This window comes from Prunus mume, linkage group LG7 (genome assembly GCF_029339155.1).
Source record: "Prunus mume cultivar Tortuosa linkage group LG7, ASM2933915v1, whole genome shotgun sequence".
Taxonomy (NCBI): Eukaryota; Viridiplantae; Streptophyta; class Magnoliopsida; order Rosales; family Rosaceae; genus Prunus; species Prunus mume.
Genome location: NC_142704.1, coordinates 17,013,257 through 17,040,501, shown reverse-complemented (window position 1 = coordinate 17,040,501; position 27,245 = coordinate 17,013,257). Strand labels below are relative to the sequence as shown.

The following is a 27,245-nucleotide window of genomic DNA, read 5'->3' as shown; positions in this document are numbered from 1 at the left end:
TGACTCTACCACAACCACCCCAAGACTCTCGCATGCAACGCCGCCTCTATTGCCCACTCCTTTGGCGGCTTGTATTTACTTGTCAACATTCTGAATGGCCTTCTACTTCCTCCTCATGAGAAGGCAACTCCTGCTGCTAAAAAAGTACTGCAATCATCAAGGCATGTTTAACGCACGAAGGGGGTGTGCGGTTAAGAGGTATTTGGAGGAGTCAAGCTGCAGGAATTTAAGTGGCGACATAAATATAATAAAGCCGGATGCTTTGCTTCCCCATCAGATCATACACTATGTGGAAGATGGAGATCTCAGGGAAGCGGCTGAGTTTCAAGGCCATGGTGTAAAAGCACAAGGAGGGAGGCAAATTCAAAAACTGCTTGGCTACATGTAAGTTCGCTGACGGAATCATGGGTAAAGGAAGCAGAGAACAGTCCGTGAGTTTGGGAATTTTCACTACTACAAAAATTGAAATAGACGATGAGAAACCACCGTTGTGTAAAAGGTTTTCACCCGGTCGTGAAATCGACTGCCGTCTATTTGAGTTTCAAACCACGACGGCTTTTCACTGTCGTTGTTTATCAGTAAAGATGACGGTTTTTAAAGAAAATCGTCGTTGTTTAGAGGTAAAGATCGTTAATTATAGGAGGAAAGACGACTGTTTTTAATAAAACCGTCGTGTATTGTATGTAAAGATGACGATTTTTTTATGAAAACCGTCGTGGATTGTTTATAAAGACGTCATCTTTACATACAATAGAGACAACCTTTTTTTTATAAAAAGCGTCATCTTTACATACAATAGACGACGGTTTTTATAAAAAGCGTCATCTTTACATACAATACACGACGGTTTTTTTATAAAAAGCGTCATCTTTACGTACAATAGATGACCGTTTTTTTTATAAAAAGCATCATCTTTACGTATAATAGACGACGGTTTTTTTTACAATAGATGACAGTTTTTTTATTATAAAAGCGTCATCTTTACGTATAATAGACGACGGTTTTATAAAAACGTCATCTTTACATACAATAGACGACGGTTTTTATAAAAACGTCCTCTTTACATACAATAGACGACTTTTTTTTATAAAAAAACGTCATCTTTACGTACAATAATGCTTTTTGATTTCCTATGATGCTATACAACGATTTTTACTAGAAAACCAACCATAATGCTTTATCAAAAATAGTTTCTTTCATAAAACTTGAAGATTCAATAGTTATTACAAACACGACCTACGTACATAATTCCTAACAAGACCTACGTACTCCTAATTCCTAACAATCTTTATTCTAGAACAAACATAATTCCTAACAAGACCTACGTACTCCTAATCCAAGCATTCCTCATCCAAACATACAAATGATGCACAACTGAAGTCTCCTCCATCATCCCTGTAAATAAATCAAAATGACAAAGAGAGAAAAAAAGAAGAAGCTAAGATTATAAACATAAAAAATTAGGTGGAAGAGAAATTTTACCATTGGTCCATATTTCCATAGAAAACTTGTAAAATGAGCATAAAAAAGACCATCGAGAACCTGCAAATTTTCAACAACAAAAAAACATACGACTCACATAGAAAACCTGCAAAAGAAAAAGTTATAAATCTGCAAGCTTCCTCCTCATCTCCTGATAACCAAATCAGAAAATCTTAAAAGAAACCAGAAATAAAAAAAAATATGTAAACAAATAAGACAAATCAAGAGAGACAAAATCTGAAATTAAGGATACAAAGAACATACCAAAAACGCAAATAGACTAATCCAGAATTCACTAGCTAGATATAGAAGGGTATTAAGAGATTAGGTGACTTTCAAATCAAACCTTTCAACCAGCTTTGATTCTCAAATACAGAACATCCCTCTACATCTTATGGATTTGCTAAGACCTCAATCTCTCAACTCCTTCATTGATATCGATCTTTTGATGATTTTGTAGAGAGTTTCATGAGGGTGTTTTAGAGAGTGCAAGAGGGTTTCAAGGAGGGAGAGATAAGGTTTTCAGACGGGGGAAAATCTGAAAATTTGACAAGTGCGAATTCACTTAAGTAGACTTTTTTTAGCGTGTTTTAAAAGACGACGCTTGTTAATGAGAGATAAGATTTTCAAAGACGGGTGAAAATTTAAAAATTTATCGAGCGCGAATTCACTTAAGCGGCCATTTTTTAGCGTGTTTTAAAAGACGACGCTTTTTTAAAAAAATTTGTCATCTTTACATATAATATACGACGGTTTTTTATAAAAAGCGTCATCTTTACATATAATAGACGACGGTTTTTATAAAAAGCGTCATCTTTACATACAATAGACGACGGTTTTTTATAAAAAGCGTCATCTTTACATACAATAGACGACGGTTTTTATAAAAAGCGTTATCTTTACGTATAATAGACGACGGTTTTTATAAAAAGCGTCATCTTTACATACAATAGACGTTTTTTCCCACTACACTCCTTGACCCTATATGAATACAATGACTGAATTTGATCTTCAATTTAAAAGATTTACACTAGTAGATACCACAAAATCTTATGTTATATTTAACGAAAGTATAAATAAACTCTTAATTGTTAGTGAATATTTTTTTTTATGGCATACGCATTTTAAGAAATTAGTTTCAACGATCCAACCGTCAAACTTGTTTGTTTATACTTCGAGATCATCTACACCAAAAATCGAAAAAAATAAACATTCAGAGATAAAGTAACTGGACAAAAAATTTCGATGGTTATAAATGAAAAATCATGATTTAACGGTTATTTTAACTCCGATTTTGATGATTTTTTACCGCTACACTCCTTGAACCAATATGAATACAATGATTGAATTTGATCTTCAATTTAAAATATTTACAGTAGTGGATACCACAAAATCTTATGTCATATTTAACGAAAATATAAATAAACTCTTAATTATTAGTGAATATATTGTTTTGATGACATACGCATTCTAAGAAACTAGTTTCAATGATCCAACCGTCAAACGTGTTTGTTTATACTTCGAGATCATATACGCCAAAAATTGGAAAAAATAAACATTCAGAGATCAAGTAACGAGACAAAAAATTTCGACGGTTATAAATGAAAAATCATGATTTAAAGGTTATTTTAACTCCGATTTTGATGATTTTTTACCGCTACACTCCTTGACCCTATATGAATACAATGACTGAATTTGATCTTCAATTTAAAATATTTACACTAGTGGATACCACAAAATCTTATGTTATATTTAACGAAAGTATAAATAAACTCTTAATTGTTAGTGAATATATTGTTTTGATGGCATACGCATTCTAAGAAACTAGTTTCAACGATCTAACCGTCAAACTTGTTTGTTTATACTTCGAGATCATCTACACCAAAAATCGAAAAAAATAAACATTCAGAGATAAAGTAACGGGACAAAAAATTTCGACGGTTATAAATGAACAATCATGATTTAACGGTTATTATAACAAACCATCATCTTTACATATAATAGACGACCATTTTTTATAAAAAGCGTCATCTTTATATATAATAGATGACCCTTTTTTAAAAAAATCGTCATCTTTACATATAATAGACGACAGTTTTTATAAAAAGCGTCATCTTTACATATAATAGACGACGGTTTTATAAAATCGTCATCTTTACACATAATAGACGACGATTTTTAAAAAATTGTCATCTTTACACATAATAGACGGCGGTTTTTATAAAAATCGTCATCTTTACATATAATAGACGACGGTTTTATAAAATCGTCATCTTTACATATAATAGACGACGGTTTTTATAAAAATCGTCATCTTTACACATAATAGACGACGGTTTTTATAAAAATCGTCATCTTTACATATAATAGAAAACGTTTTTTATATATATATAAAAAGTGTCATCTTTACATATAGTATGACATATGATAACAAAATCAAAGAAATAAATTGATAAAAAAAATTCGTATTAAGACGACGGTTTAAATATAAGGTATGACGTATAAAGGGAATAAATACGACGTTAAATTTTATAATACGTCGTTAAATGAAAAACAAACGTGGTGAGATTTAAAGATACCGTCGTAGAACTATACAAGAAAGACGTCAATATATTTTTATTTTCCGTCGTTGTACATTAATTTAATACGGCGATATTTTGTATTTTATCGCCGTGAATTTATTTGTAATTATATGGCGCCTTATACGAAAACTTGGTCGTGTTATTTTCTGTGTAAAAACGGCGGCTTTTTTTGAAATCGTCGTCTTTACTTTCTATGTCGGTCGATTCATAACTTCTGCCGTTCTTTATTTGCTTTGATTTTACACTGCGGAAATCCTGTTTCAAATAGACGTCGGTTTTTTAATTAGGTACGTCGTTGTTTATGAACAACCATTTGAATCTCCATTTTTTAGGTGTCTAAGGTGTTATTACACGGCGGTTTTATAGAACCGTCGTCTTTTAAAAAACGACGATGGCTTTCACTTAGACCGTTGTTTTTTTCTGGTCGTCTTTGTCACTTTTTGTAGTAGTGTTTGGTGTCTCAACTGAGTAAAGAGCCAGTATAGAGAGGAAAGGTGATTAGTCCAGTTCCCCTTTCGCGGTTCTCGTGCTCAGCAAGCATCGCTTCTTTTGCCTCGGACTCCTCACCTGTATTCCTTACTTGGCGATGATCTTAAGTCCAACTTGTCCTTTTTGAAGAGAATGGACTTCGGCATTGCAATGGATTTGGAAGAGATATTTGATTTGATTCTCCAAGTGACTCTCAAGGAAGATTTGAAGACACATCAGATGATTAAGAAGCTATTTGTGTTCACCTACTGCATACCCTCAAGATCATATGATAGCTGCGCTTGGGAGACTAAGTATGAGGCCATACAGAGAATGTTTAAGGATAATGGGTATAGGGATGAGGCCATGCCACATATTCTGTTTTGGGATATTTCCAACTGGAATTCGCCATTGATTGATTTGCCTTTGATTGATTCGCCTCGTCCAAGGGTGACTCTGTTGGGTGGCTGGTCCAACAATTTGGTCAAGTCCTTCTTGGACAATGGCAGGGATTTTCGCCCGCACCATCTCATGGAAGCAGCCATCGCTGACAAAGAGTATCAAACTCTTGTTGTGGTCGACTGACTCACTCTCTCCCATGATTTGATCATCCATCATCTCTTGCTTATTATAGTTTGCAGGTAGAATTTTAATTAATAAGTAACCAAGTTTCTGTGCACTACTGAGATGGGATATTATCTGTCTCTCTTTTTTTTTAATAAGGGAAAAGAAATAAACTACAACCGGAAACCACGTGGGCACGCAGGCCCCACCAAGTCAAAATAAAATTGCCTATCTCTCTGTCTGTCTTAGGTAGATATATATTTTCTTGAGCTTTCTCTCTCATAATTAAGCATCATTTGACATTGAAATAATCATATTTTTTGAATGCCCTTAATTTTATTGTTTGCTAGGTCTTAGCTAGGTAGGTAGCAACATTCTCAGTTTTCTGCTCTGCTCTGAAAGTGAAAACTACTGTATATGTGGATTATGTTAGAGTTTGTATAGGAAAAATACACTTTTATTTAGTCCAACATTGGAAGGGAGTTGTTTCCTTCGATGGTTTATAAACACCAACACTTTAGAAATCCTAAATAGAGTTTGGGCCTAGTGGAGGCAAAGTTGGGCCTCATCATGGTTTGGGCTTGAAATATATATATATATATATATATATTTGGGTAATAAATATCACCAGAAAAATCATATCATTGTTGGCCAAGTTAGTATTCTGTAATTAATTCTATGATTGATTACATATCGTTTACTGAAATTAAGTATGATATTATATATTTCTCAGTACTCTTGTTAGTGTGAAGCAGTACGACTTTAGGTGGATTAGCCATTAGCCTGATTTCATTTACTATAGTTGTTAGCAGTGTATAGTAGTAGTAGTAGAAGGTCAATGCTACGTGACACGTCAGCATGGTTTCAGTTACAACTTATATGATTGTCTTTTCCCCCCTCGATTTGTTTCATGCTTGTGTTTCTCATGCCGTCAACCATGCCAAAGTCTTAATGCAGTCCAGGTAATTGCATAGCAGCAGCATAGAAAATTTACAGATCCTACTTTCCAAAGAAAATTACCAAACATCTTCTCAGTTCCAACTCCAAGTAACAGTGCGTGTAAATGAAGCCTTTATTGGCTAGTGATTTTTGTGTGGTTGCCTGGAAACTCCTCTGAATATTTGAGAACTGAGAAAGAAACTGCAGCTCATGTCTTTGTAGATATTGACATAATTATAATCAATGTTATTTCTGCATTTTCTTCTGATATGAACTTAATCAAGAGTGGGTGAAAATAACGGACACCGTTTGTCATCCCTGGAAGAAAATATTCTTCATATGTGCAAAACACTATTTTTTTTAATTTTTTTTGCACACATATTCTTCAATCCACTACGTCACTGGCCTTCTCTAGTTTATATAATAGAACAAACAAGGGACACAATGAACACAAAACCCAAATGTAATTCAGCATTTATTTTAGAGTCAACAATCTAGCTAACAGAGTGAAACGAGTCAAGGGAAATGCTTAGGGAGATTATTTTCTTTTGATCAGAGTTGGTCTCTGGGTAGGTAGGACCGGGGACAATGTAGAGACCCAGAGGAGAACACTAAACTCTTTCACGAGGCCCGGCAGCCAACCTCCCATCTTCCTGTTTCAAAATTTATTATCATTTTCCTGGCAGCTATTCCACGCCTAGCTTCTTTCTGCAAAACCCAATTATATTACAAGAAATTAGACTCAAAGGTCAATAAAAACACTAATAGACATGACAAAAATTTAAGTCTCTTGATTCATTGGTCATTAAATAAACAAAAAGATTTCATGTAAACACCCTTCTTTCACCTTTGCCATTCTCCTCTGTTTCACCACAGAACAATTATCATCCCAGGCTTTTTTTTTTGTCAGAATAAAACTTCATTAAAAAGCCAGAGAAGGCTTTAGCAGCACCAAACAGGAAGTTGCAAGAAAAGGCATACAGGGACAGGGGAGAACCCCAGAGCAATACCAACAATACAAATCACAGGGAGGCCAAAGATACCTCCCAGGAGATAGAAAACTGGAAATACAAGTAGTAAACTTACCTTATAACTAAAACTAATTACTACGGGGGCACAGCAAACCGTCCTTAGCCAATACCCGAACCAAAGAAGGAGGAGGCTGTGAGGCCCAACGCAAAGATCGCACCCTCATGTTTGACAGAGCTGCAGCAGCATGCGCAGCTTGATTTGCTTGGCGAGAAACCCATTCCCATTTGACCGAGGTGAACCATGAAGAGAGTCTCCTGATCTCCAAGATAAGTGGGATGATTCTCCAGTTGCCGCGCAGATTTTCATTCCTCATACAAGAGACAACATCCATAGAATCACTTTCAAGAATGATTTCCTGACAGTTTTCCTCTTTTGCCAGAATTAGCCCTTCCAAAACAGCTTCCGCTTCCACTTCTACAGCAGAGTTCCGGAGAGTAGCCTTACTCATACCAGCCAACAATCTGCCCCCAGAATCACGCAAGCAGCAACCCACACCACCCTGCAGAGAGTCCTTTTTCCAAGCTCCATCCACATTAACCTTAATACAAGGATGTGGGGGAACCCTCCAAAGAGCGAGGGGAAGGGAGAGAAAAAGAGGGAGTAGAACTAGTAGTAATACCCGGGGAAGGACACGGTTCTCCCCATAAGGAAATAACTTTTCTAATAACAGAGTATGGGCTTGGGGAACGACCTTCAAAATAGCAGAACATCTTTCTTTCCAAATCTCCCAACACGTGATGCCCACCAAAACAAGAATCTCCTTATTCCTTTCTTCAAAAAGAGCCAAAGAAGTAGTAACTCCCAATAGCCATCTGTCAAGGGAAGTCACGCTTTGAACATTCACACAGTAGTTTAAGGGGATGCCAAACCAAACACAGGCAGTCCAAGGACACAAAAGAATAGCATGTTCGGGTGACTCATCACAAGAATTGCATAAAGTGCAGACTGGAGTAGTCCTAGCTCTGTGTTGAAACAGGTTTTTCAGAGTGGGCAAGGAATTTGTCAAAGCCCTCCAAAAGAAAAGTTCGATCTTTGGTAAAACTTTCATACTCCATATTGACTTCCATAACTTTTTATCTACTTGGTGGGAGTGATGTTCCGGCACACTACCCACAGCCACCAAATTTTCCATAGCCCAATGGTAACCACTATGAACAGAAAAGATTCCATCTTTATTCCAAGGCCAAATCAGAGTATCCTCACGAGTAAGATTACAGAGAGGAATAGCACGGATTAAATTTGCCACAGCAGGCTCAATAACATTTGAGATGCTCTCCAGATTCCATTCTCTCAAATCCCGATCAATGAGATCATTAACAAAAGTTGGAATAGGGACGCAGGATGGAGCCATGTCATTGCAACATTCAGTCTTGACATGGAAAAAGTCACTGTTCCCCAAATGAACCAAATACTCACTCCAACACATATCAAATGCGAACAGTTGATTCGCAACCTCCAGGCCTTGCAATATAAACAGTTGGTTTAGGTTATATACAACACCACCGTTATCATCTTTGTCCAGCCCCAAGGAGAATGCTATAACTTCCCCCTGACGTAAGGAATATATAGTTTTGCCTACAACCACAGCCCTTCCTTGGAAAGGAGCATTATACACCGAATCATCAACTTCCACTGGCTTCCATTGATTTCTACCCACATGAAATGCAACGACATCGAAATTCTTTTCTCTTATGCTACACAATGAAAACAAAATAACGCCATAACAAATGGCATAACCAGTTATATTCATGTGGATTTCATAATCATTATAAAATGGATACGGCGGCATTTTCTCCCACAAGTTCGTATCATGATCAAATCTCTCAAAGGAGGGCTGGGATGGAAAATGGACTTGCAAGACAATACAGCTTGTCATATGCAGACACAAAAATAGGAATTGATTTATAGCCTAGGGTAGGAGGAAAAGATGAAGATCATAGTCTTTGTGTCAACAATATATCCACCGTCCTTTGTAGGGACGTATAAATTGGAGAGGTGGAAAATCCGTACAGCCCCCTGCGTGGCAACATTCTCATTCTTCTCACCCTCACAGAACCTGTTAACTAATTCAACAACCAGGGGTTCACGAGCGACTCCTCCGTGTTTGAACTTCACTTCATAGATTGCATTAGTTAATTCTTCGCTCCCAAAACACACAAATAAATATACAGATCTAATAGCTACCCCCGGATCTACTGTCATGCATGATTTCTGGGCAAGCTAGACAGAGAAGAGAGATATATACAAGAAGTCAAGTTAAGCTTTTCAAACACCTACCTACCTACTACTCAGAGAGAATTAATAAATACAAACAGTAAAAATGCCTTGCCCATTTTTCCAACAAACTGCGAATGGAATGGAATAGAACTAGATCATCATCATTAAATATTAAATAGTAATTGATACATGATAATTTCAATTCATGGAATATATAAATGATCAGAATTGCAAAATATAACATCCGATTCCTCAGAAAATAACACACTACAGTTTGCAAGAAAACGACTCGAAGAAACAGAGAGGAGCTGGTTATTATTTCAAGCAAAAATCTTTGAATAATTAAATATGCGGGCAGCAACAAGAGAAAACTTAAGCAGAATTTGAAAAAAAAGGAAAACATCAGAGAAAAGAAGATGAAATCCACTAAGCCATTCACTGACCTTGGGTAAGGATTAACGGCCTTATCCACTGCGTTGTAGTGAGCGAAGCTGCTCCGACATTGATTTCGTCAAATCGACCAGTTGGATTTGCTGGGCGCGGCTAGAGATTTTTCCATCTTCGATATCTTGCCCACTTCCCCCAGAGATTTCTCTATCTCCCTTCTCTCGCAAAGTTCACGTAGAGAGTTCTCGATCTCCCATATATTCTGCAGGACCTCAAGGTTGCGTGAAACCATCATCCGCGGATTGATCTGAGCATCTTGACCGGAGGTGAGCAGAGCGCTGGCGGCAGAAGGTTGAGATGTATTCCGATCCCCCATTATACCGGATGATAGAGCCTTTGCTATTAGAGTCGCACAAAGGAATTTAGGGTTTGTGTATGATATGAAAGTTTCTTATAGCGGAAAATTCAAGAGCCTGCGTCTATGCCTTTTTTTGTTGTCAAAAACTCATTCTCTTATTAGCGCCATGCAAAATAACTTCGATTTAAAAAAAAGAAAAAGAAAAAAGAATTTTAGACAATATTTAACAGGGCATTTTTTGTTGTTGTCGGGATATGTAATAAGGGGGTTTTTTTTTTTTTTTTGGGGACAAATATAATAGGGTTTGATATTGCTAATTTATAGCATGGAATAAAACTTTGAAGGAGTCAATACTAGGTATGACAATTTTAGCCACGTGCAAAGGTCTTGATGAGGATTTGATCTTAATGGGTCGGGTATGAAGATTAAGAAACGGGTATGAGGACGGGTTTGGAGAAATTTTTGAGTATGATGTTCGGGGAAGGGCGGGGATAATATTCTAATCCCCAATTCGAACTCTCTCCGTTTAGAATATATATATATAATTTATTTTTCTAATAAATATATTATTTAGACGTGTGATATGGTGGCGTTACCTCTATAATAATGATCATGTCTTGAATATGTATTAATTTTTTTAAATAATCTGTATTTTTGTTAATAAAAAAGGAATTAATACATATATTATGCTCATAATACTCTTTTTTATTTATTCAACAAAGTAGCTTTTTATTTTATTTTCTCCTACATTTTTTTGGGGAGGGAAGGAGTCGGGAACCCATTCCTCAATTAAGGTGGGTATGAGAAATCCCCAATTTGAATATTATGTGTGCGAAGGCATAGATGGGGGAAAAATGCTTAACGGGATATGGATGGAGATGACATACCTACCCTAAATTAGACCCATTGCCATCCTTCAATACCACTTAAGGGTGGTGTTCACCCGTTCTTGTGTTTACTCCTATGATGGAAGGGCAAAGTTCCCCACTGCCTTGAGAACCATAAACTGGTCAACAAGTCAGCTTTCTTTGGTGTGCGAGCGTGCCATTGCTAGCAAAATTTCTAGCAGACTTGGTTTGGAATGGATAACTTGCGTCCCAAGTTACTGATTTCTGCAAACAAACGATTGTGAATTTGAGTGAGGAATATCTCCCAAGTAAGTTCTTTTCCTGCCTCAGACTGGTGAGGACTTTAACAATTTATCTCAAGTATAAAGAGGTTGCCTTGGCCAGAATGGTTTGATGGGATTTAAATTGTTCTTTAGGCGGAACTGCCTTTTACAAAAATATAACAGTGAATACTTATGCTAGAGAAAGATGAAGGGACAGCCGGGACTTTACATCGAGATAGAAGGTTCTGTCCAGGATGGATCGAGATGCCCGGGATCGGGACGCTTCGGATGGACCGTTGACAACCTTGGTGCTAGGCTTCAACTTGTAAATCGATACCAAAGGCGATTCTGGCGAGCTTTGATGTACCTCATGCTTTTGTGAAGCTTTTGAGTGGCGTAATCGCAATTTTCTCAATCTGCACGAGCAGGAGTGATTTTGAGGGCTTGAGTGGGCTAGAGACTGCCTGTGAATTTTGTTGAGGTTTTCCATACTTGGAGGAGACTCAAAACCCTGCCTGTTTTGGTTTGCTGAACCAAATTTGTAACGAGAGAAATCTCGTTTTGAATGACTTGCTTCTTAAATCTGGATTTTGTGGATTCTGATCTGGAGCTGGTTTCACTTGAAATTCAAGTGGGCTTGTTGGTTGATTTTGAACTTGTCATTTGACGGTTTTCTTGTGTAGGATCTTTGTTTGATCGGGTGATGAATTTTTGTGTGTCCTTTTACCCTGTTCACTCCTTCTTGTATTTATAGAAAACTTTTTTTCTGGAGTAGGGTGATTCTGTTTATTTATTGGGTGGCAAAGATATCTCCCCCTTTTTCTTCTTTAATGGAAAGAAAGAAAGAAAATAGGATTTCTTCAGTTTTGGCAGATAGGCTCTCAAATAGGCAATCACTTCCCTGATTTTCTTGAAAAGGAACCTAATCTCTTTCCCAATTTCAACTGCCCCTTGTGAGATTTTACCCGTGATGGTTAGTTTGACTTCTTTTCTGGACAGCTCCCTGCTTTCCTGCTTATCCTTCTCTGAGATTGTAACTTGCTTATCTCATTGGGAGAATTACCTTCTCTGTAAAGACAGAAGAAAAATCTCTGAATATACATATATATATATATATGTAAGAGGGATTTGATCTTCAGTTTTTTCATAATCAACTTGATGTCATGAACCCTTCAATCACTTCTTCTATGACAGTTGCCATTGCTGACTTTTCTTTATCCCAGAGATGTCACGTGGGATTGTTCCTGTTTTGGGCTCCTCTTCCTATTATATTGGGCTGTGAGGCCCAGATTAGCCTTGTTTGCTCGATGAGCTTTGGGCTCTTGGTTTTGGGCTTCCATCTTTCTTTGATTTTTGCAGCTTTATTCGGGCCTAATTTTATTTGGTGGGTGTGTCAATTTTAGGCCCAAGCAGTGGGTGTGGTGCAGTGCAGTTTTTAACTCACATCGAAATTGGAATCGGTACTTTTCAACTAGTACGATTGGTTTGATTTTGGGAAATTTTTTATGAAATCGGTTTGATGCGTTTTAGGTTTTTCGATTTTATACCAGATGTTTTTCTATATGTTTTTGAAATTTTTTTTAATATACAAATTCTAACTAAAATTTTGACTTTTAGGTTTAAAAATTCACAAATGACCCAATTTCATACAAAGAGAGATGATTGGGCCTAAAAAATAGAAGTGCTTTGAAGTTGGGCTTGAGAATGGGAATAAAAATTTAGCATTGAATTTAAAATATTTTAAAAATAAATAAATAAATACACAGCCAGTTTGATCCCATTTTGTAAGGTGTGAAACTAGCACCACCGAAACTGATTTGAACCAATCCGATTTGGTTTAGTGCCGGTTTGTTGAATTTTTAGTCAACAGATTTTTTCCCCTTTTTTGGGTCAATATGTTAGTTGACGGAATCATGGGTAAAGGAAGCCGAGAACATCTGTGAGTTTGGGCTTTGGTGTCTCAACCGAGTAAAGAGCCGCATGGAGAAGAAAGGTGATCGGTTCCTCTTTACTTTGATGGTTCTCGGGCTCAAGCAGCAAGCAGCTTCTTTAGCCTCACCTCCTCACCTGTATTCGTTAATTGGCGATGGATTTGGAAAAGATATATGATTTCATTCTCCAAGTGGCTGTCAAGGAAGATTTGAAGCCAGAGCAGATGATCAAGAAGCTGTTTGTGTTCACCTACTGCATACCCTCAAGATTTTATGATAGCTGCGCTTGGGAAACTAAATATGGGGCCATACAGAGAATGTTTAAGGACAATGGGTACGGTGATGATGCCGTGCCACATATTCTGTTTTGGGATATTTCCAACTGGAATTTGCCATCGATTGATTTGTCTTTGATTGATTCGCCTCGTCCAGGGGTGACTCTGTTGGGTGGCTGGTCCAACAATTTGGTCAAGTCCTTCTTAGACAATGGCGGGGATTTTTGCCCGCACCATCTCATGGAAGCAGCCATCGCTAACAAAGAGTATCAAACTCTTGCTGTGGTCGACTGACTCACTTTCTCCCATGATCTGATCATCCATCATCTCTTGCTTATTATAGTTTGCAGGTAGAATTTTAATTAATAACCAAGTTTCTGTGCACTACCGAGATGGGATATTGTCTGTCTCTCTGTTTGTCTTAGGTAGATACATATTTTCCTGAGCTTTCTCTCTCATAATTAAGCAGCATTTGATATTGAAATAATCATATTTTTTGAATACCCTTAATTTTATTGTTTGCTAGGTCTTAGCTAGGTAGCTAGCAACATTCTCTGTTTCTGCTCTGCTCTGAAAATGAAAACTAGTGTATATGTGGATGATTGAATACATATCGTTTACTGAAATTAAGCTTATTAAATTTTTACTTCTACTTTCGATATAATCTTTAGTTCTGAGGTTTTGTATTCAAATTACTTTTCCCCTAGTATCGCTTGTATAGAAGAAAAAGAACCAAGAAGTATGATATTATATATTTCTCAGTACTCTTGTTAGTGTGAAGCAGTATGACTTTAGGTGGATTAGCCATTAGCCTGATTTCATTTACTACAGTAGTTGTTAGCAGTGTATAGTAGTAGTATAAGCTCAATGCTACACGACACGTCAGCATGATTTCAATTACAACTTATATGGCTGTCGTTTCCCCCTTGATTTGTTTCATGCTTGTGTTTCTCATGCTATCAACCATGCTAAAGTCTTAATGCAATCCAGGTAATTGCGTAGTAGCAGCATAGAAAATATTCAGATCCTACTGTAGGGGTTTTTGTTCCAGCTTGACGAATGGGCTGGGCTGCTTGTGAGAAGGCAACGAGCAAAAATCCCCAAATGCCTGAGTTCGAAAAACAAGCTCCCAAGAGAGTTTTTAGAAAATCTAATGAGATTTTAAAAGAACAGTCTCAGGATCACTTCACTAACACCCAAATAAGCATGAGGATTTCATTAATGGCTTAGCTTGAGGAGCATGTGGCATGGGAGCTAAGCTTCCACAAGTTTAGCAATTTGAGAGAGAGAAGACAGCGTGGGTTTCTTACGGAGAAAATATCAGTGCGAGCCCTATCCTAAGAAGAAGAAAGATGAACAGAAGAGAGGTTTGGGTGGCTTGAGAAAATTCCAGATTTGCTTGACAAAGCTTGGTCAAGGTCTGGATCGTTGAGTTGGGATGATTTTTTCTGGGTGGCCAAAGTCTCCTTTTATAGGCGTTAGGAGCTCCAATTTCGTCTGGTTTTCTTCTTCCCTTTTCCTTGGCAGCTCCTTCCTAGCTCTATTTTGATGAATTTCCCCACCCAAGGAGCATGGGTAAGGAACCCTTTATGGTTCCAACGGTTTGACGCAGCTGGGCTTTCCCATAGAGGGGAAGGCGCCACCTGCTTTCCTTATGTTTTCTCCAAGGCAGAGCTTACAGAGGAAAAGGGGAGAGATGGAGCCTTTTGTCCGATGGACACTTCCCTCACCCCCATGGATTTCCTCTGGTCTTGCCATGGCTCCCTTATGACCATTGTTTGGAATTCAAACGGGAATAGGACTTGACGCCAGATTTTTGTAAGTTGCTTTGGGTTTGGGCTTGTACATATGGTATTGGGTCCTCTGGCTTTGCTGCTTCTAACGTTTGGCAGGCTTTCGTCAAGCTGCTGGAAAGGCTTTCCCTTTAATTCTATTGATGTGGGCTGGGCTAAATATTTTGGTGGGTTCTTTGGTGTCTTCCTAGAGCATGGGTCAATTTTTCTCCTCTCTCTCATGCTAACCCATATGCTTGGGTTCTAGGAACGGGCTTGAGTTCCAAAGCCCCCAGTGGCTTTGAAACCTACGTTCCTTGAACCCTCAATGGGCCGTGATTGCTTGTCACCTTCCATACCACAACCTTCTCGAGCCGGTTGATTTCGTGGCTTGGGCCCACTTAAGCTCGTGGACGTAGCTTGGTATTAGAATGCGCATAATTTCTATGCTCGTGCTTGGGGTTTTATTATGCCATGATAGGCTAGAGTCGGGCCAAGTAGCACCGAATGAGCATGTGAGCGTGATTTAGTAATATCGGTATGTCCTTGGCTTCTTCTGCACGTGCTTGTTTGGCATGATTCGTGGCTTGTAGCTTGTGTTGGCGGCTCTTATAAATTTCCTTTTACCCCGATTGAGCTTATTTTGCATCCAATTACCCATATTGGGCTAAGGATTAATTTGGGCTTAGCCCCTTGGATTTTTGGGCCTCAACACCTACTTCAGCAGTCCAAAGAAAATTACCAAACATCTTCTCAGTTCCAACTCCAAGTAACAGTGCGTCTAAACAAGTTTAAATGCGGGCGGTTGCCAATTAATAGGCCGCCTTTACTGGCTAGTGATTTCCATGTGGTTGCCTGGAAAGTCCTTTGAATATCTGAGAACTGAGAAAGAAACTGCAGCTCACGTTGCTGTAGATATTGACATAATTGGGACTTGAAGAAGTTGGTAATGGGAAACGGAGAAAAAAAAAAAAAACTTAAACAAAGAATTTTATGCCAAATTAAGAATTCAAATCAACGTGGGGAAGGGGAACTACAAGACCTTACAGTCATGGGGTGGACCACAGAGAACTAGGGAGTTGTCCCTGCCTATTTTCTTCCATCCCACCAAACAAATCTCTTTTTGTCTTATGTTTCTTGTTTTGTGGTCCTTGTAGTTACAGTTGACTTCTACCTTGACAACAATGGACTTGTTGACTCTTCCTGTTTTCCCAGCAATATACTATGAAGTTGCTTCTAAGTTTACACATAGCAGATTGGCTTCATGGTAGCTAATATATAGATACAGTGTTTAATTACACAAATATGTGAGTCAGTTGTCTTTTGTGTATTATATGAACTTCTCTGTGTTTTGCTGCCACCCTCCCTCCCTCCCCCTTTTGCCTGAAAATTTTGTGTTCTTTTTGTTTGGTGTTAATATATTTGTTAATTATTGTGTAATATCTTAGTCCAAGGTATATCCTCAACAAATTAATTTACGCGTCCCTCTAAAATCTTAGATGCTATATGGTTACTTTCAGCATAAGAAATTAGACAGCAATATCTTGAGCAGCTTGACTGTCACAATATCGTTCTTTTAGAATGGATCCGAGGTTGAAGAGGGCTGCTCAAGCAGGTGATATAGACGTCATGTACACTTTAATTAAGGAGGATGCTAAACTTTTGGACCTTAATGGGGTGTCATTTGTTGATACTCCTCTACATGTAGCTGCATCTGAAGGGCATATATTGTTTGCCATGGAGACAATGAGATTGAAGCCATCATTTGCTAGGAAGTCAAACCAAGATGGGTTCAGCCCCATCCACTTGGCTCTGCAAAATGGGAACACCCAGATGGTGCTTCGTCTCCTAGACGTTGATACAGGGCTCATTCGTGTGTCAGGGAGGGAGGGTATGACTCCATTGCACTGTGTAGCCAAAGAAGGAAATATTGAACTCTTGCTTGTGTTTCTATCAGCATGCCCCAAATCCTTTGAGGATGTGACGATTCGAAATGAGACTGCTCTGCATATTGCATTGAAGAACGGCAAGGTTGAAGCATTTGAATTGCTGGTGAGATGGCTAACACATGCTTGCTATGAAGAGGTTCATCAACTGGAGAAAAGGATATTGAACTGGAAGGATGATGATGGCAACACTTTGCTGCACATTGCAACAGTTAGAAATCAACCTGAGGTGAGTTCTCATGTTTTTATTTTTCATTGAAATAAGGTGATGTGCCAATGGTTGATGTTAATTTCAGATATATCTTTTGCATGTTTGAATTTGGGCTTCAGAACTGATAGAGTGAAAATTACAGGAACTATACTGCATTCTGTCAAACCATGGCAATAATTTGTTCATAATTTATAAAATCTTCAGAATTTTTAGTTTGGTTGAAGCTTGCAGCTTGCTCAATGATTTTTTAATAAATTGGTTCATTCCATTATGCAGGAAGTTCAGCTTTTATTAAACTCTAAGGTAGACGTAAACGCCAAGAATTCGGCTGGTTTGACAGCCCTGGACATCATACAGCACCAAAGCTTGTTGGATAACATAAGAATAAGGACTATGCTATGTCGTGTTGGAGCTCAGGAAGGGGCTTCACTTCCTAATGTTGGCTTCACACACTACTTGAGGTTTATATTTTTTATATTTTTATCTAAGCACACACTATTTAAGGTTGAAGAAGTCAATTTGATGAAAAATTGGTGCTCTTAGTACTTCTAACATAGATACATAGCTTCATTAACATGCATCACTGCCTCAATAGTCAGTATGGACTTTGAATATCTGAGAGTAACTTTAGGTGATTTCTAATTTCTAGCTTTGGCATACTGTACTTCAAGATTTTCATTATTTGTTGGTTAAATAGTTGCTCTCAATTGAGAGCAGTATATAAGACTCTCTCAGCTGCCTACTTTTGTCACTTCTCAGAAAGGATCAGAGGCTGATGAAGGCTGCTCAAGAGGGAGATATTGATGGCTTCTATGCATTGATACAGGAGGATTCGTGTATTTTAGAGCGCATCGATCAGGTTCCATTTGTTCATACTCCTTTGCACATAGCTGCATCTGCAGGGCATACCCACTTTGCCCTGGAGATGATGAGATTAAAGCCACAATTTACAAGGAAGCAAAACAAAGAAGGGTTCTCTGCATTGCACTTGGCTTTGAAACATGGGAAAACACAGACAGTGCTTTCTGTCTTGTCTGCCTATAGAGACATTGTCCGAGTCAAAGGAAGGGAGGGTAGGACTCTCTTGCACTGTGTAGCTGAAATCGGAAACTTGGATCTTCTGGCTGAATTTCTAGCAGCTTGCCCAGAATCTATCATTGATCTGACGAATCAGAAGGAAACTGCACTGCATATTGCTGCAAAGAATGACAAGGCCGGAGCACTCGAAGTCTTGCTGGGATGGATTCAGCATGTTGATATGGATGAGGTCTTGCAGTGGACTGATGTTGAAGGCAACACTGTATTGCACATTGCAACAGCAAGAAATCAATTCCAGGCAAGCTTTTGTCCCCTCACTCCCTAACTGTGATCGAGTAATATTTTGCTTCAGGTTAGTAGATGTCCCAAATTTACTCAACCTGTAAGCAAACATATATGTGATTGATTTTTCAGTTTTTTTCCCTTTGCTCTTTCATTTGTTTCTTGCTTGTCGTCTAATTTTTTTATTACCAACACAAAACACAACTTTTAGAGCGTTTTTAAAGAAATTCTTTTGTCTCATAAGCTTCATATTACAGAGATAGTAGGATAGTAGCCTTAGAAGTTAGTTTCTACTAATAAGCTTCAAAAATATGGTAGAGCTGATTACAAACTTAAAATAGTAAGCATTTAGCTCTTTTACATAGATGAAAGAACCAAATTGCAGAAGACATTTATTTAAGTGATACTCTAACCGGTATCTTAGACCCTTTCTGGTATGATTTTCCTGAAGAATATGTTTTCATTTTTGAAAACAAATACTATTTTGCAAGAAGTTAATTATAGATTTTTGCATGCTAATATTATGCAGGTGGTGAGGTTGTTAATAAAAAGGGTTGACCTAAATGTCAAGAATTTGGAGGGTTTAACAGCTCTGGACATCTCGTTGGTCGTTAACAATACAGAGATGATAAATTTATTATGCCGAAATGGAGCTTTGGGAGCTTCCTCACTTCCTAGAGTATCTTCTCTTGCAGACTCTTTGAGGAAAGAGATGTCACTGACTGAAAAATGGATACTACAAAATCACCTCTCAAAATGTTGCATGCCAAATGAAAAGCGCAACGCTCTACTAGTGGTAGCTGTGCTGATTGCAACAGCCACATTCCAAGCTGTGCTCAATCCCCCTGCTGGTATCCAGAAAGGTTACTCTGAAACTCCTCATGATTTTAAAAGGAACTCCGCAGCCACGAACAGTAGCGCTGAAGAAAATGTAGTATCAAACTTTGCATTTCACTCCGCTGCAGCATGCGTTTCTTTCTTGGCTTTTAACACCATGGCCTTTTTGACATCTATTTCTGAGATATGGTTTCACCTCCCACAAGGCCTTTATTTCTTGATAAAACTGGGTTTACCTCTATTGTTCTGCTATATGCTTTCGTTGAGTCTCACAGCACCAGTATCAAGTGTGACACCGTTTTACGTGGTTTTATTATTTTTATCTCAACTGAAAGCAATAGCTAGGGTCATGTTTTTTAGGAGGTCATTGGAACTAAAGCTCTCCCTGTTGAAACATTGTCCCAGTTTACATAGAGAAATGAAATCATGACCTCTGTTTATGTGGGAATTTCAGTGCAATGCTGCATATAACTGAACTTGTGGATGTACACGAAAAGGATATACTTGAGACGTGGAATACCATAAATCCTGCCATGTAGAAATAAGCAGAAATATTGTTGAATTCCTCAATCTGTATTGCATATATTTATAAGACTTTGTACAAGTCGAGATACAAGAGTTTGGAGTCAATACCAAAAGCTTCCCCATAGCCAGGCAGTCTGGAGGTCACCTATGACCTTGAATTAATGCAAAAGTACATAATAAATACTTTTAAACGTTTGAGTTATAAGTCCCTTGCGAATCGAATGAACATAGAACTTCTATCAAAATGAATTGGAGCTCGTGGAGTTTTAAACATAGGTCTTCTATCAAAATGAATTGGAGTTCATGGATTGGGGTCAAATTCACTAAATTATTTATTTCTAAAACAACTGTATCTGAAAGATTTTTGAGGAGCTGCTAATTCTGGCTGAGAGCAAGAGAGATGCATAATGGGAGGGCCACATAATCTTGGATTCCCTTCAAAGCTGGAGATGGTAAAATTATCAAACTGGCCTCTAGATGGTACAAGGCCCTGAAGGTCATTGTATGCCACACTGAAAGAGCAGAGGAAATGTAAACTCAACCAGGGATTTGACCAGACTGTGAGAGAGAGTTAATCTCTCTAAGTTGGTGAGGTTAGAAATCTGATTAGGGATGTTGCCAGAGAAGTTGTTAGAGCTTCAAGTCAAAGGACCTGGAATTAGCTATTTCTATGTAATGGAGCAAAGAAAATTTCTATAACTTGTCCTATACAAAAAGGGCAAAACGGTTGATTCATGCAATAATTTTGAAAATTCAAGGAAATCTCGGGACGGTTTGTTACATAAAACCATGGTCAAAGAAAATTTATGAAATGTTTACGTTTTTCTTGTTCGCATATTCTTCAACGATTCAAAAATAGCCTTTATTTATTTATTTATTTTTGGTTCGTTTTTAAGTTTGGAAAAACAAATTTTCATAATTTGTGAATTTTTGTTGATACTTTTATGAATTGGGTAAATATTGCAGGAGATTGCAAACTTGAGTGTAGAGCCCTTATAGTAATGTTTAAAATTAAAAAATCATAAGTATAAAATTAGTGTCATGTGTGTTTCAGTGCCTATTAAAATATTGAATCTTTGAGAAGTAGCTAGAAGGAAACTAATTAGGGGCTCATTTGGGAGTTATTCAGAATACCAAAAGGTGCTTTTGTGAAGAATTACTTCTCATGGTAGATACTTCTCCAAAAAACGCTTCTATGACCCAGAAACAGTTCTAAACTTTTCTGTCAAACGCCATCAAAGTGCTTTCGATTGCCAAACACCCTAAAGTGATTATATGTAGAAGCATCTACATAAGTGATTATGATTTATCTAGAATTACTCATAAACGAGTTTATCTGAAAACGAATTTCCAAGGCTCATCTTTATTAGCCAAATATATACATTCTAAGCCCAAACCAAGATAAGGCCCAACTTTACCTCCACTAATCTCATACTCTATTTAGTTTTTCTAAAGTGTTGGTGCTTATAAACCATGAAATGAAACAAGTCCCTTCCAATGTGGGACTAAGTGAAAGTGTATTTTCCTATACAAACTCTAACATAAGTCTCACAATAACAATATCAAGCGTGACACCATTTTACTTTACTTGCTTAATTTTATTATTTTTATCTCATCTGAAGGCGATTGTGAGGGTCATATGTATTTCTTAAGAGGTCATTGGAACTTAAGAGTGGAAACTCGTGTACCTGGTAACATTCCAGACTTATGTTGTCAGACAATATATATTATCAAATTGTGAATCTAGACTTTGCATTCGCAAAACGATCAACATGATATATGGCAATATAATGCATCTTCTAACCACAAGGTGTGGTGCAGTTGACAAACTGCCACCTCCAGCTGGAGAGCTACATGGTGCCTCAATGGGTTGGAAGCACTTTGTGGCTAGGGGCAAGCCGAACCTCGAGCGGGGATTAATCCCACCCTTCGAGTGTGGGGACATCTCGTGGTATTTTCCAAAACTATAATGCATCTTTTTTTGATGTGTGGTCTGGCTAGAGAAATTTTTTTTTTCCTATAATAGTACGTACAAACAATTAAAGGACTATATAAGGTCTTATGAAACTAGTTTAATTAAGTTTGCAGACTTTCAAGCAAGAATCCATGTGCTTTCAAGGAATATTTATACCTAAATGGCATCCTTAAAAGAAATTAAAGTCAACTTGTAACATCATTTGTCCATGGACTAACCTTTAAAATTTGCATCTCGACCTAATTCCAGTTAACCCCACTCAACACGCTTTGTAATTAATTAAATCGTTCAAAGTTACTCAACTTGGGCACTCACACTCACTATATAATTATCATAAGGGCCATAGTTGTGATCAAGGGATAAGAACTAAGTTCCAAACAAGAGACAGTTTTTATATAATCAATGGCTGGTCTCTCTTCCTTCGTCCGCTTTCTCATTCTGCTTATGTTCATTGCATCCATCTTGCTCATGCATCCATCTCAGATTCATGCAGGTTCGGTTCGCGATTCAGAAACAGTTTTCGAAATTTAGAATTCCCTTTGAGAATTTGAGTTGTACCCATAATTTTTTTTCTTTCTCATTTCCTTTAATTTGTACTTTTATTTAGCAATTGTGGATCAGGAATACATTATGTTATGTGTTTTATATTTGGCTACAGATTTGAAGGTGAGCAAATTTGGCCGGAAAACCAGACCAAGCCCACCCCCTCCTCCAGCAGGTAACTTTCGGAAGCAACAGAGCCCACCACCTCCTCCAATGGGTGCACCTCTAATCTAAGACCTGCAGTCTGATCGATTTTTCAACCACCTTCCTACTTTCAATGAATCTTTTTTTAAAGGAAATTAAGCCCTTAAGGTAGGCATCTCCTTTAAATATTTGTCCAATTAAACCCTCTGCAAAAATCAGCAAATAGTTTTTCAGTTGTGTGATTTGTATTTTGGCCAGATTGCTAAAAGTGTTTGGGGTTTTAGGATTCTCTGCAATTTGGGTTCATCTATTCTATAGTAATTGGTTATAACTTGTATTTTAAGTATTGACCCTGTGGCTACTTTATTGTCTGGGAAACTCACACACGGGGTATCATGGGATTTGAAACCAAGAACACTTGGAGCATACCAGAGACCTGTGCCAATCCAATTAACACCTCATTGATTGTCCTTTACTCTACATCATCTATTAGAAAAATAGTCTGTTCTGCAAAAGGAGTACACCAGACCACTTGTATAGGCAGTAGATGATTAACTGCCTAATAACTTCTCTAAAATTTGCAACTAACATGTCAAAACCAACAGCTATAATCTGAATGAGAGATACGCAGTAGTTTTCACCAACAGCCAAAATAGGGTAGAAATGTAAAAAGGGATTTCAACAACTATAAATTTGAAACTAAAGATCTGCCACTTGTTTGACAAACAAAAAAAAAAAAAAAAAAAAAAAGTGTGCCATTTCACAGTGATATAATTCAATGACCAAACAATTTCTGATTTGGAGTGAATTCCTCAATCTGTGTCAGTTCCTCTTGCATATATTTATAAGACAAGGGATATAAGTCTTAGTGTTGGTACATCATCAGTTCTTGCATATATTTATAACACAAGGGATATAAGAGTCTTAGTGATGGTGCATGGTGCATCTTCAGCTGTACAAGAAGGGATATAAGAGTCTTAGTGGTGCTACATCGGTTACAAGATGATTAAAGTACATTAGATAACAAACCAAAACATATGTTTTTATCTCATTACAAAATTACGATATATTTATAATAATCAATTAATTTATGTGTCTAAATCTATTGAAATAATAAAGGGAATTAACGATTCATTGACGGCGAGGCTAATTTGGATAGGCGTACAATTTAAGAAAAAAACCAAATTAAGGGAACCTAATTTGGATTGGAGTACAATTTAAGAAAAAAACCGAATTAAGGGAACCGCCACAACTAACCCAACACGACTCAACGACACACCAATAGAAAATGTAGGAATGACCATTGTCTTCAGCATATTTTAATTTCCTCAAATATCTCAAAGATTTGATCGGAAAGGAGTAAACATTGAAGTGAACATATTCATCTCAGACACTTGGTTTAAAAGCAAGAAGACATTAGAAATGTACATATATATATATATATATATATATGTGCGTACATATAAGCACAGAGTACGAGCTTTTTGCATAAAGTGGTGAACAAGAAGTTCGTGAATACAAGTGCAAAAGTCGTGACTTTAAGTCACCAATTTCACCCTTAATTTGTTCACTTTTTGGGGCCACAATTGGGTTCTTCCTTTCCCTCTTTCAAACTCATTCCGAAGGATCAACAGAGCAGAATTGCTTGGGACCTTTAGAGTCAGCACTGTCACCTCCAATGGAACTTGAACCATTTACTTCAAGGCTGTCCATTCACGCAAGCCACTTGGATGCAAATTGAGGGGATTTGCCCTAACCCGCTAAACCAGGTGGAGCCTATACAGGTACACTTGTAATTACATAGCTGGAAGGTTTTGATCAATAAAAGAAAAATGTCGAAACTTTCAGACCAAAGACACTACAAACTTTATTATGGCCAAGGAGAAAAAGTAAAGCTATACCTTGATTCAATTTTTCAAAGAAGGTTTTCAAAGACAAAAAGAACCCAACCCCAATACAGAAGAAGGGCTAGAAAAGACCCACTTACTATGATCAAATTCTGGCCCCGAAGTCTCAATACTAAAAAGTTAACAACCCTCTAAGTCCCTCCATCTTAGGTACACCAGCCCAGCGCGATAGTGTGTGTAAGCTGCCGCCACAACCAAGATATGGAAAAGCTGGTGACTCTGGCCAGCAATATCAAACTTCCCTGGTCTCCACCGCTCCGGTATCCTTGTAGCATAAATCAAGGCCCCCAGTCCATAAAGAACCCCCATTAGCACTTCAAGGCCGGTTGTCTGAAGGGCTTCTGGTTGATTCCTGAACACTATGAGTTTATGAACTAAAGGAACGACACCAGACACGCCCATCCCAAAATAGAGAGAAGCACGAAAACTACGGAACTTGGGTCCTTGAAAAAGTGGGAGGAGGGAGAAAACAATGGTGGCGATGCCTAGTATTGTTATGAAGCCCAAGTAGAGGTTGCAAAAGAAGGGGTTGCACATGAAGGAGTAGTAAACAGGAGGGTAAAATGAGGTTGTGATGAGTGCAGCGATGCCTGCATAGTCACATCTAAGCACTATGTAGGAAAGGCGAGCTGAATGGCAAGCAAGGAGGTGGCATGTGCTGCTGGCTAGCAAGCAGAACATGGCTCCACCTAGGAAGACAAAGAAGGGCCACCTTGTAATAGGTCGATACATAAGGGGGGCCACCATGTTCATCACATCATCTGTAACTCCATGCTGCAGTTATGAAACAAATTACAAAGGAATCAGGCTGTGAACATGGAAACAAAAGGATGACTTCAAATTAAATAGTATGTTCCCATAAGTATATAGAACGGGTTCTATAGAGAAACTTAATAGAAAATAACGTGTATAAGGTAGATTGGTAAAATATTCATGAATAAAAGGAAGATAAAACGTGGTGAAAGAATTTTGAAAAGCACTGGATGGCAGTTTTGCATGATATTACAGCATACAAGCAGAGTTGCATTTCATTATCAAGGATGCAAGACAATACCAGAACAGAATTCTCTGTTTGATAGGCATGGGAGAACCGCTCGGGCACGCATTTGGCAAGAAGTTCCCTTATATTCCCTGAAACTGAGGAGATGAAATCCATAGAGGCCAAAGATGGCTTCAATTCATCTTTTAATCTATAAATATCAGACAGGTTGGGTAGTGAAGGGAGGCAATTCACCAGTTCTGGATGAATTTTGTAAAACTCAGCTTTTCTAATCATGTCAGGCAAACGTTGGAAGGAAGAAAGATCCATGATGTCTGGAGCTTTTGTTGCTGTGTATATGGTTAGGAAAAGGAAAAGGAAGAACCCGATCAAATGCCTACGAAAAAAGGATTTCTCAGCAATCAATGTTATTTTTATGAGAGGCACAGCTTCAAATATAATGTCAATCATGTATCACAGCGCAAGTATTGACCGCACGCATAGATGTATAATAAATAAGAACGAGAGAAAATAAAAACATAATAAGCATTGGATTATAAAAACGTAATGTGTTTTTGAGCTAAAGTACTTACGTCCACACATTGAGAGTCTCATTATGAATGGAGAAGATGCTTAGAAACACCTGCTTCAATGGCCATTCTGATCGGTAATAACCCAGAATGAACTCGTTGTCCCTTAAAAAGCTAGGCAATGCATGGTATTCAATAAGCTGATATTTCACTTTCTTCCATATCCTCGTTCCCTTCCCTTCCTTTGAAGACCACTTTGTTTCCATTTTCGCAGTCAAATTGATTATTTAATGCTCTCATCTCTACAACCCAGAAACAAGAAGCATTGAGGAGCATCCTCATACTAAAAACAAGACTACAAACTAATGTCTCATGAAAATTTGAGGAAAGACATCATAAGCTAATACAATAGGCATTGAAGGACAAAAACATTTCTTTGAGAAACAGAGTTATACAAGGGAACATGCAATCACATTCACATAATCTGAGCAAATACCAGAGGGGTTCATTTCATCATTCCATATTCTTGTCTTGCTTATATCATTTCGGAATTCGCTCTAATATCGGCATATGATTAAATGTTGCCTATATACCTTTTATATTACACAAAATTATCCAGACTAAGGTTTCAAAGACATCACAAATTTATTAACAAAACAGAACAATTCTCAACACATTGAGAGCTTTCCCAAGAAAATATATGCAAAGTAGTTGATCCAGGCCACAATGTAATCGATGTTTCATATATCATGATTAAGACCAACAGATTATTAAATAACACAAAATTCGACGATAAAACATAAGATTTAGAAGACAGATGAGAAAACCACCTGATATTGGAGAATCACCGCCCATGATCAAAACCCAGATGAGTTTTTTTTTTTTTAATTACTATTTGGGTTTCTTTTATGGAAACTACCAAAGAAAAGCGTCGATAGAAACAATGGCAGGTCTAGATACTCTTTTTTTTTTTTTTTTTTTTCTCGGAAAAACTATCTTTCCTGGGAAAAAATATTCCAGGGAAAGAAAATTCCCCGAGAAAAGTAGAAAATTCAGCAGAAAACAGTGTGGTGAGAAAGGGAAAGACAAGTAGCGCTCGGTGGGATGAATTTTCGGTGCTGTCGTTAAATACCAGGGAGCGTTGAAACGACATCACATATAGGTAACTCTTTGATTTTAAAATTAAAAAATAAAGTAAAATAATAATTAA

The 27,245-nt window shown here is 37.6% G+C and overlaps 2 protein-coding genes and 1 long non-coding RNA gene across 8 annotated transcripts; 2 read left to right on the top strand and 1 right to left on the bottom strand.

Moving 5' to 3' along the window:
* The first annotated feature begins 13,185 nt into the window (after positions 1-13,185).
* LOC103337133 (uncharacterized) lies at positions 13,186-19,880 on the top strand. Of its 2 annotated transcripts, none has more exons than XM_008240286.3 (5): positions 13,186-13,696; positions 16,699-17,293; positions 17,552-17,736; positions 18,035-18,611; positions 19,125-19,880. In XM_008240286.3, exons 2-5 carry the CDS (start codon positions 16,700-16,702, stop codon positions 19,860-19,862), a joined length of 2,094 nt encoding a protein of 697 aa, XP_008238508.2. In that variant the 5' UTR covers positions 13,186-13,696; position 16,699; the 3' UTR covers positions 19,863-19,880. The 2 variants fall into 2 exon arrangements, with proteins under 2 accessions (XP_008238508.2, XP_016651423.2); XM_016795937.2 differs by having other exon boundaries at positions 16,639-17,293.
* A 2,311-nt stretch (positions 19,881-22,191) lies between these two features.
* Positions 22,192-22,980, top strand: LOC103337132 (uncharacterized). The gene is made up of 2 exons (XR_514476.3): positions 22,192-22,425; positions 22,591-22,980. It is a non-coding gene; the product is annotated as an uncharacterized LOC103337132 (long non-coding RNA).
* A 1,039-nt stretch (positions 22,981-24,019) lies between these two features.
* On the bottom strand, positions 24,020-27,156 carry LOC103337131 (heptahelical transmembrane protein ADIPOR3-like). 5 transcript variants are annotated; one of them, XM_008240284.3, is made up of 4 exons: positions 26,866-27,156; positions 26,099-26,337; positions 25,581-25,902; positions 24,020-25,300 (listed from the first exon to the last, which is right to left on the bottom strand). In XM_008240284.3, the coding sequence occupies exons 2-4, from the start codon at positions 26,299-26,301 to the stop codon at positions 24,647-24,649; spliced, it is 1,179 nt and encodes a 392-aa protein (XP_008238506.2). In that variant the 5' UTR covers positions 26,302-26,337; positions 26,866-27,156; the 3' UTR covers positions 24,020-24,646. The 5 variants fall into 5 exon arrangements, with proteins under 5 accessions (XP_008238506.2, XP_088911744.1, XP_088911745.1 ...); XM_089055618.1 differs by lacking the exon at positions 26,866-27,156 and having other exon boundaries at positions 24,020-24,395; positions 24,607-25,300; positions 26,099-26,301; XM_089055619.1 differs by lacking the exon at positions 26,099-26,337 and having other exon boundaries at positions 25,581-25,855.
* Positions 27,157-27,245: the final 89 nt, after the last annotated feature.

Excerpts from the sequence above, each read along its gene's own strand:
- LOC103337133 (XM_008240286.3), top strand. The coding sequence starts at position 16,700 with ATGGATCCGAGGTTGAAGAGGGCTGCTCAAGCAGGTGATATAGACGTC. Across the intron at positions 17,294-17,551 it reads CAGTTAGAAATCAACCTGAG|GAAGTTCAGCTTTTATTAAA; the intron begins GTGAGTTCTCAT and ends TCCATTATGCAG. Across the intron at positions 18,612-19,124 it reads CAGCAAGAAATCAATTCCAG|GTGGTGAGGTTGTTAATAAA; the intron begins GCAAGCTTTTGT and ends AATATTATGCAG.
- LOC103337131 (XM_008240284.3), bottom strand. The coding sequence starts at position 26,301 with ATGGAAACAAAGTGGTCTTCAAAGGAAGGGAAGGGAACGAGGATATGG. Across the intron at positions 25,903-26,098 it reads GAGACTCTCAATGTGTGGAC|GCATTTGATCGGGTTCTTCC; the intron begins GTAAGTACTTTA and ends CTTTTTTCGTAG. Across the intron at positions 25,301-25,580 it reads AAACAGAGAATTCTGTTCTG|CATGGAGTTACAGATGATGT; the intron begins GTATTGTCTTGC and ends TCATAACTGCAG.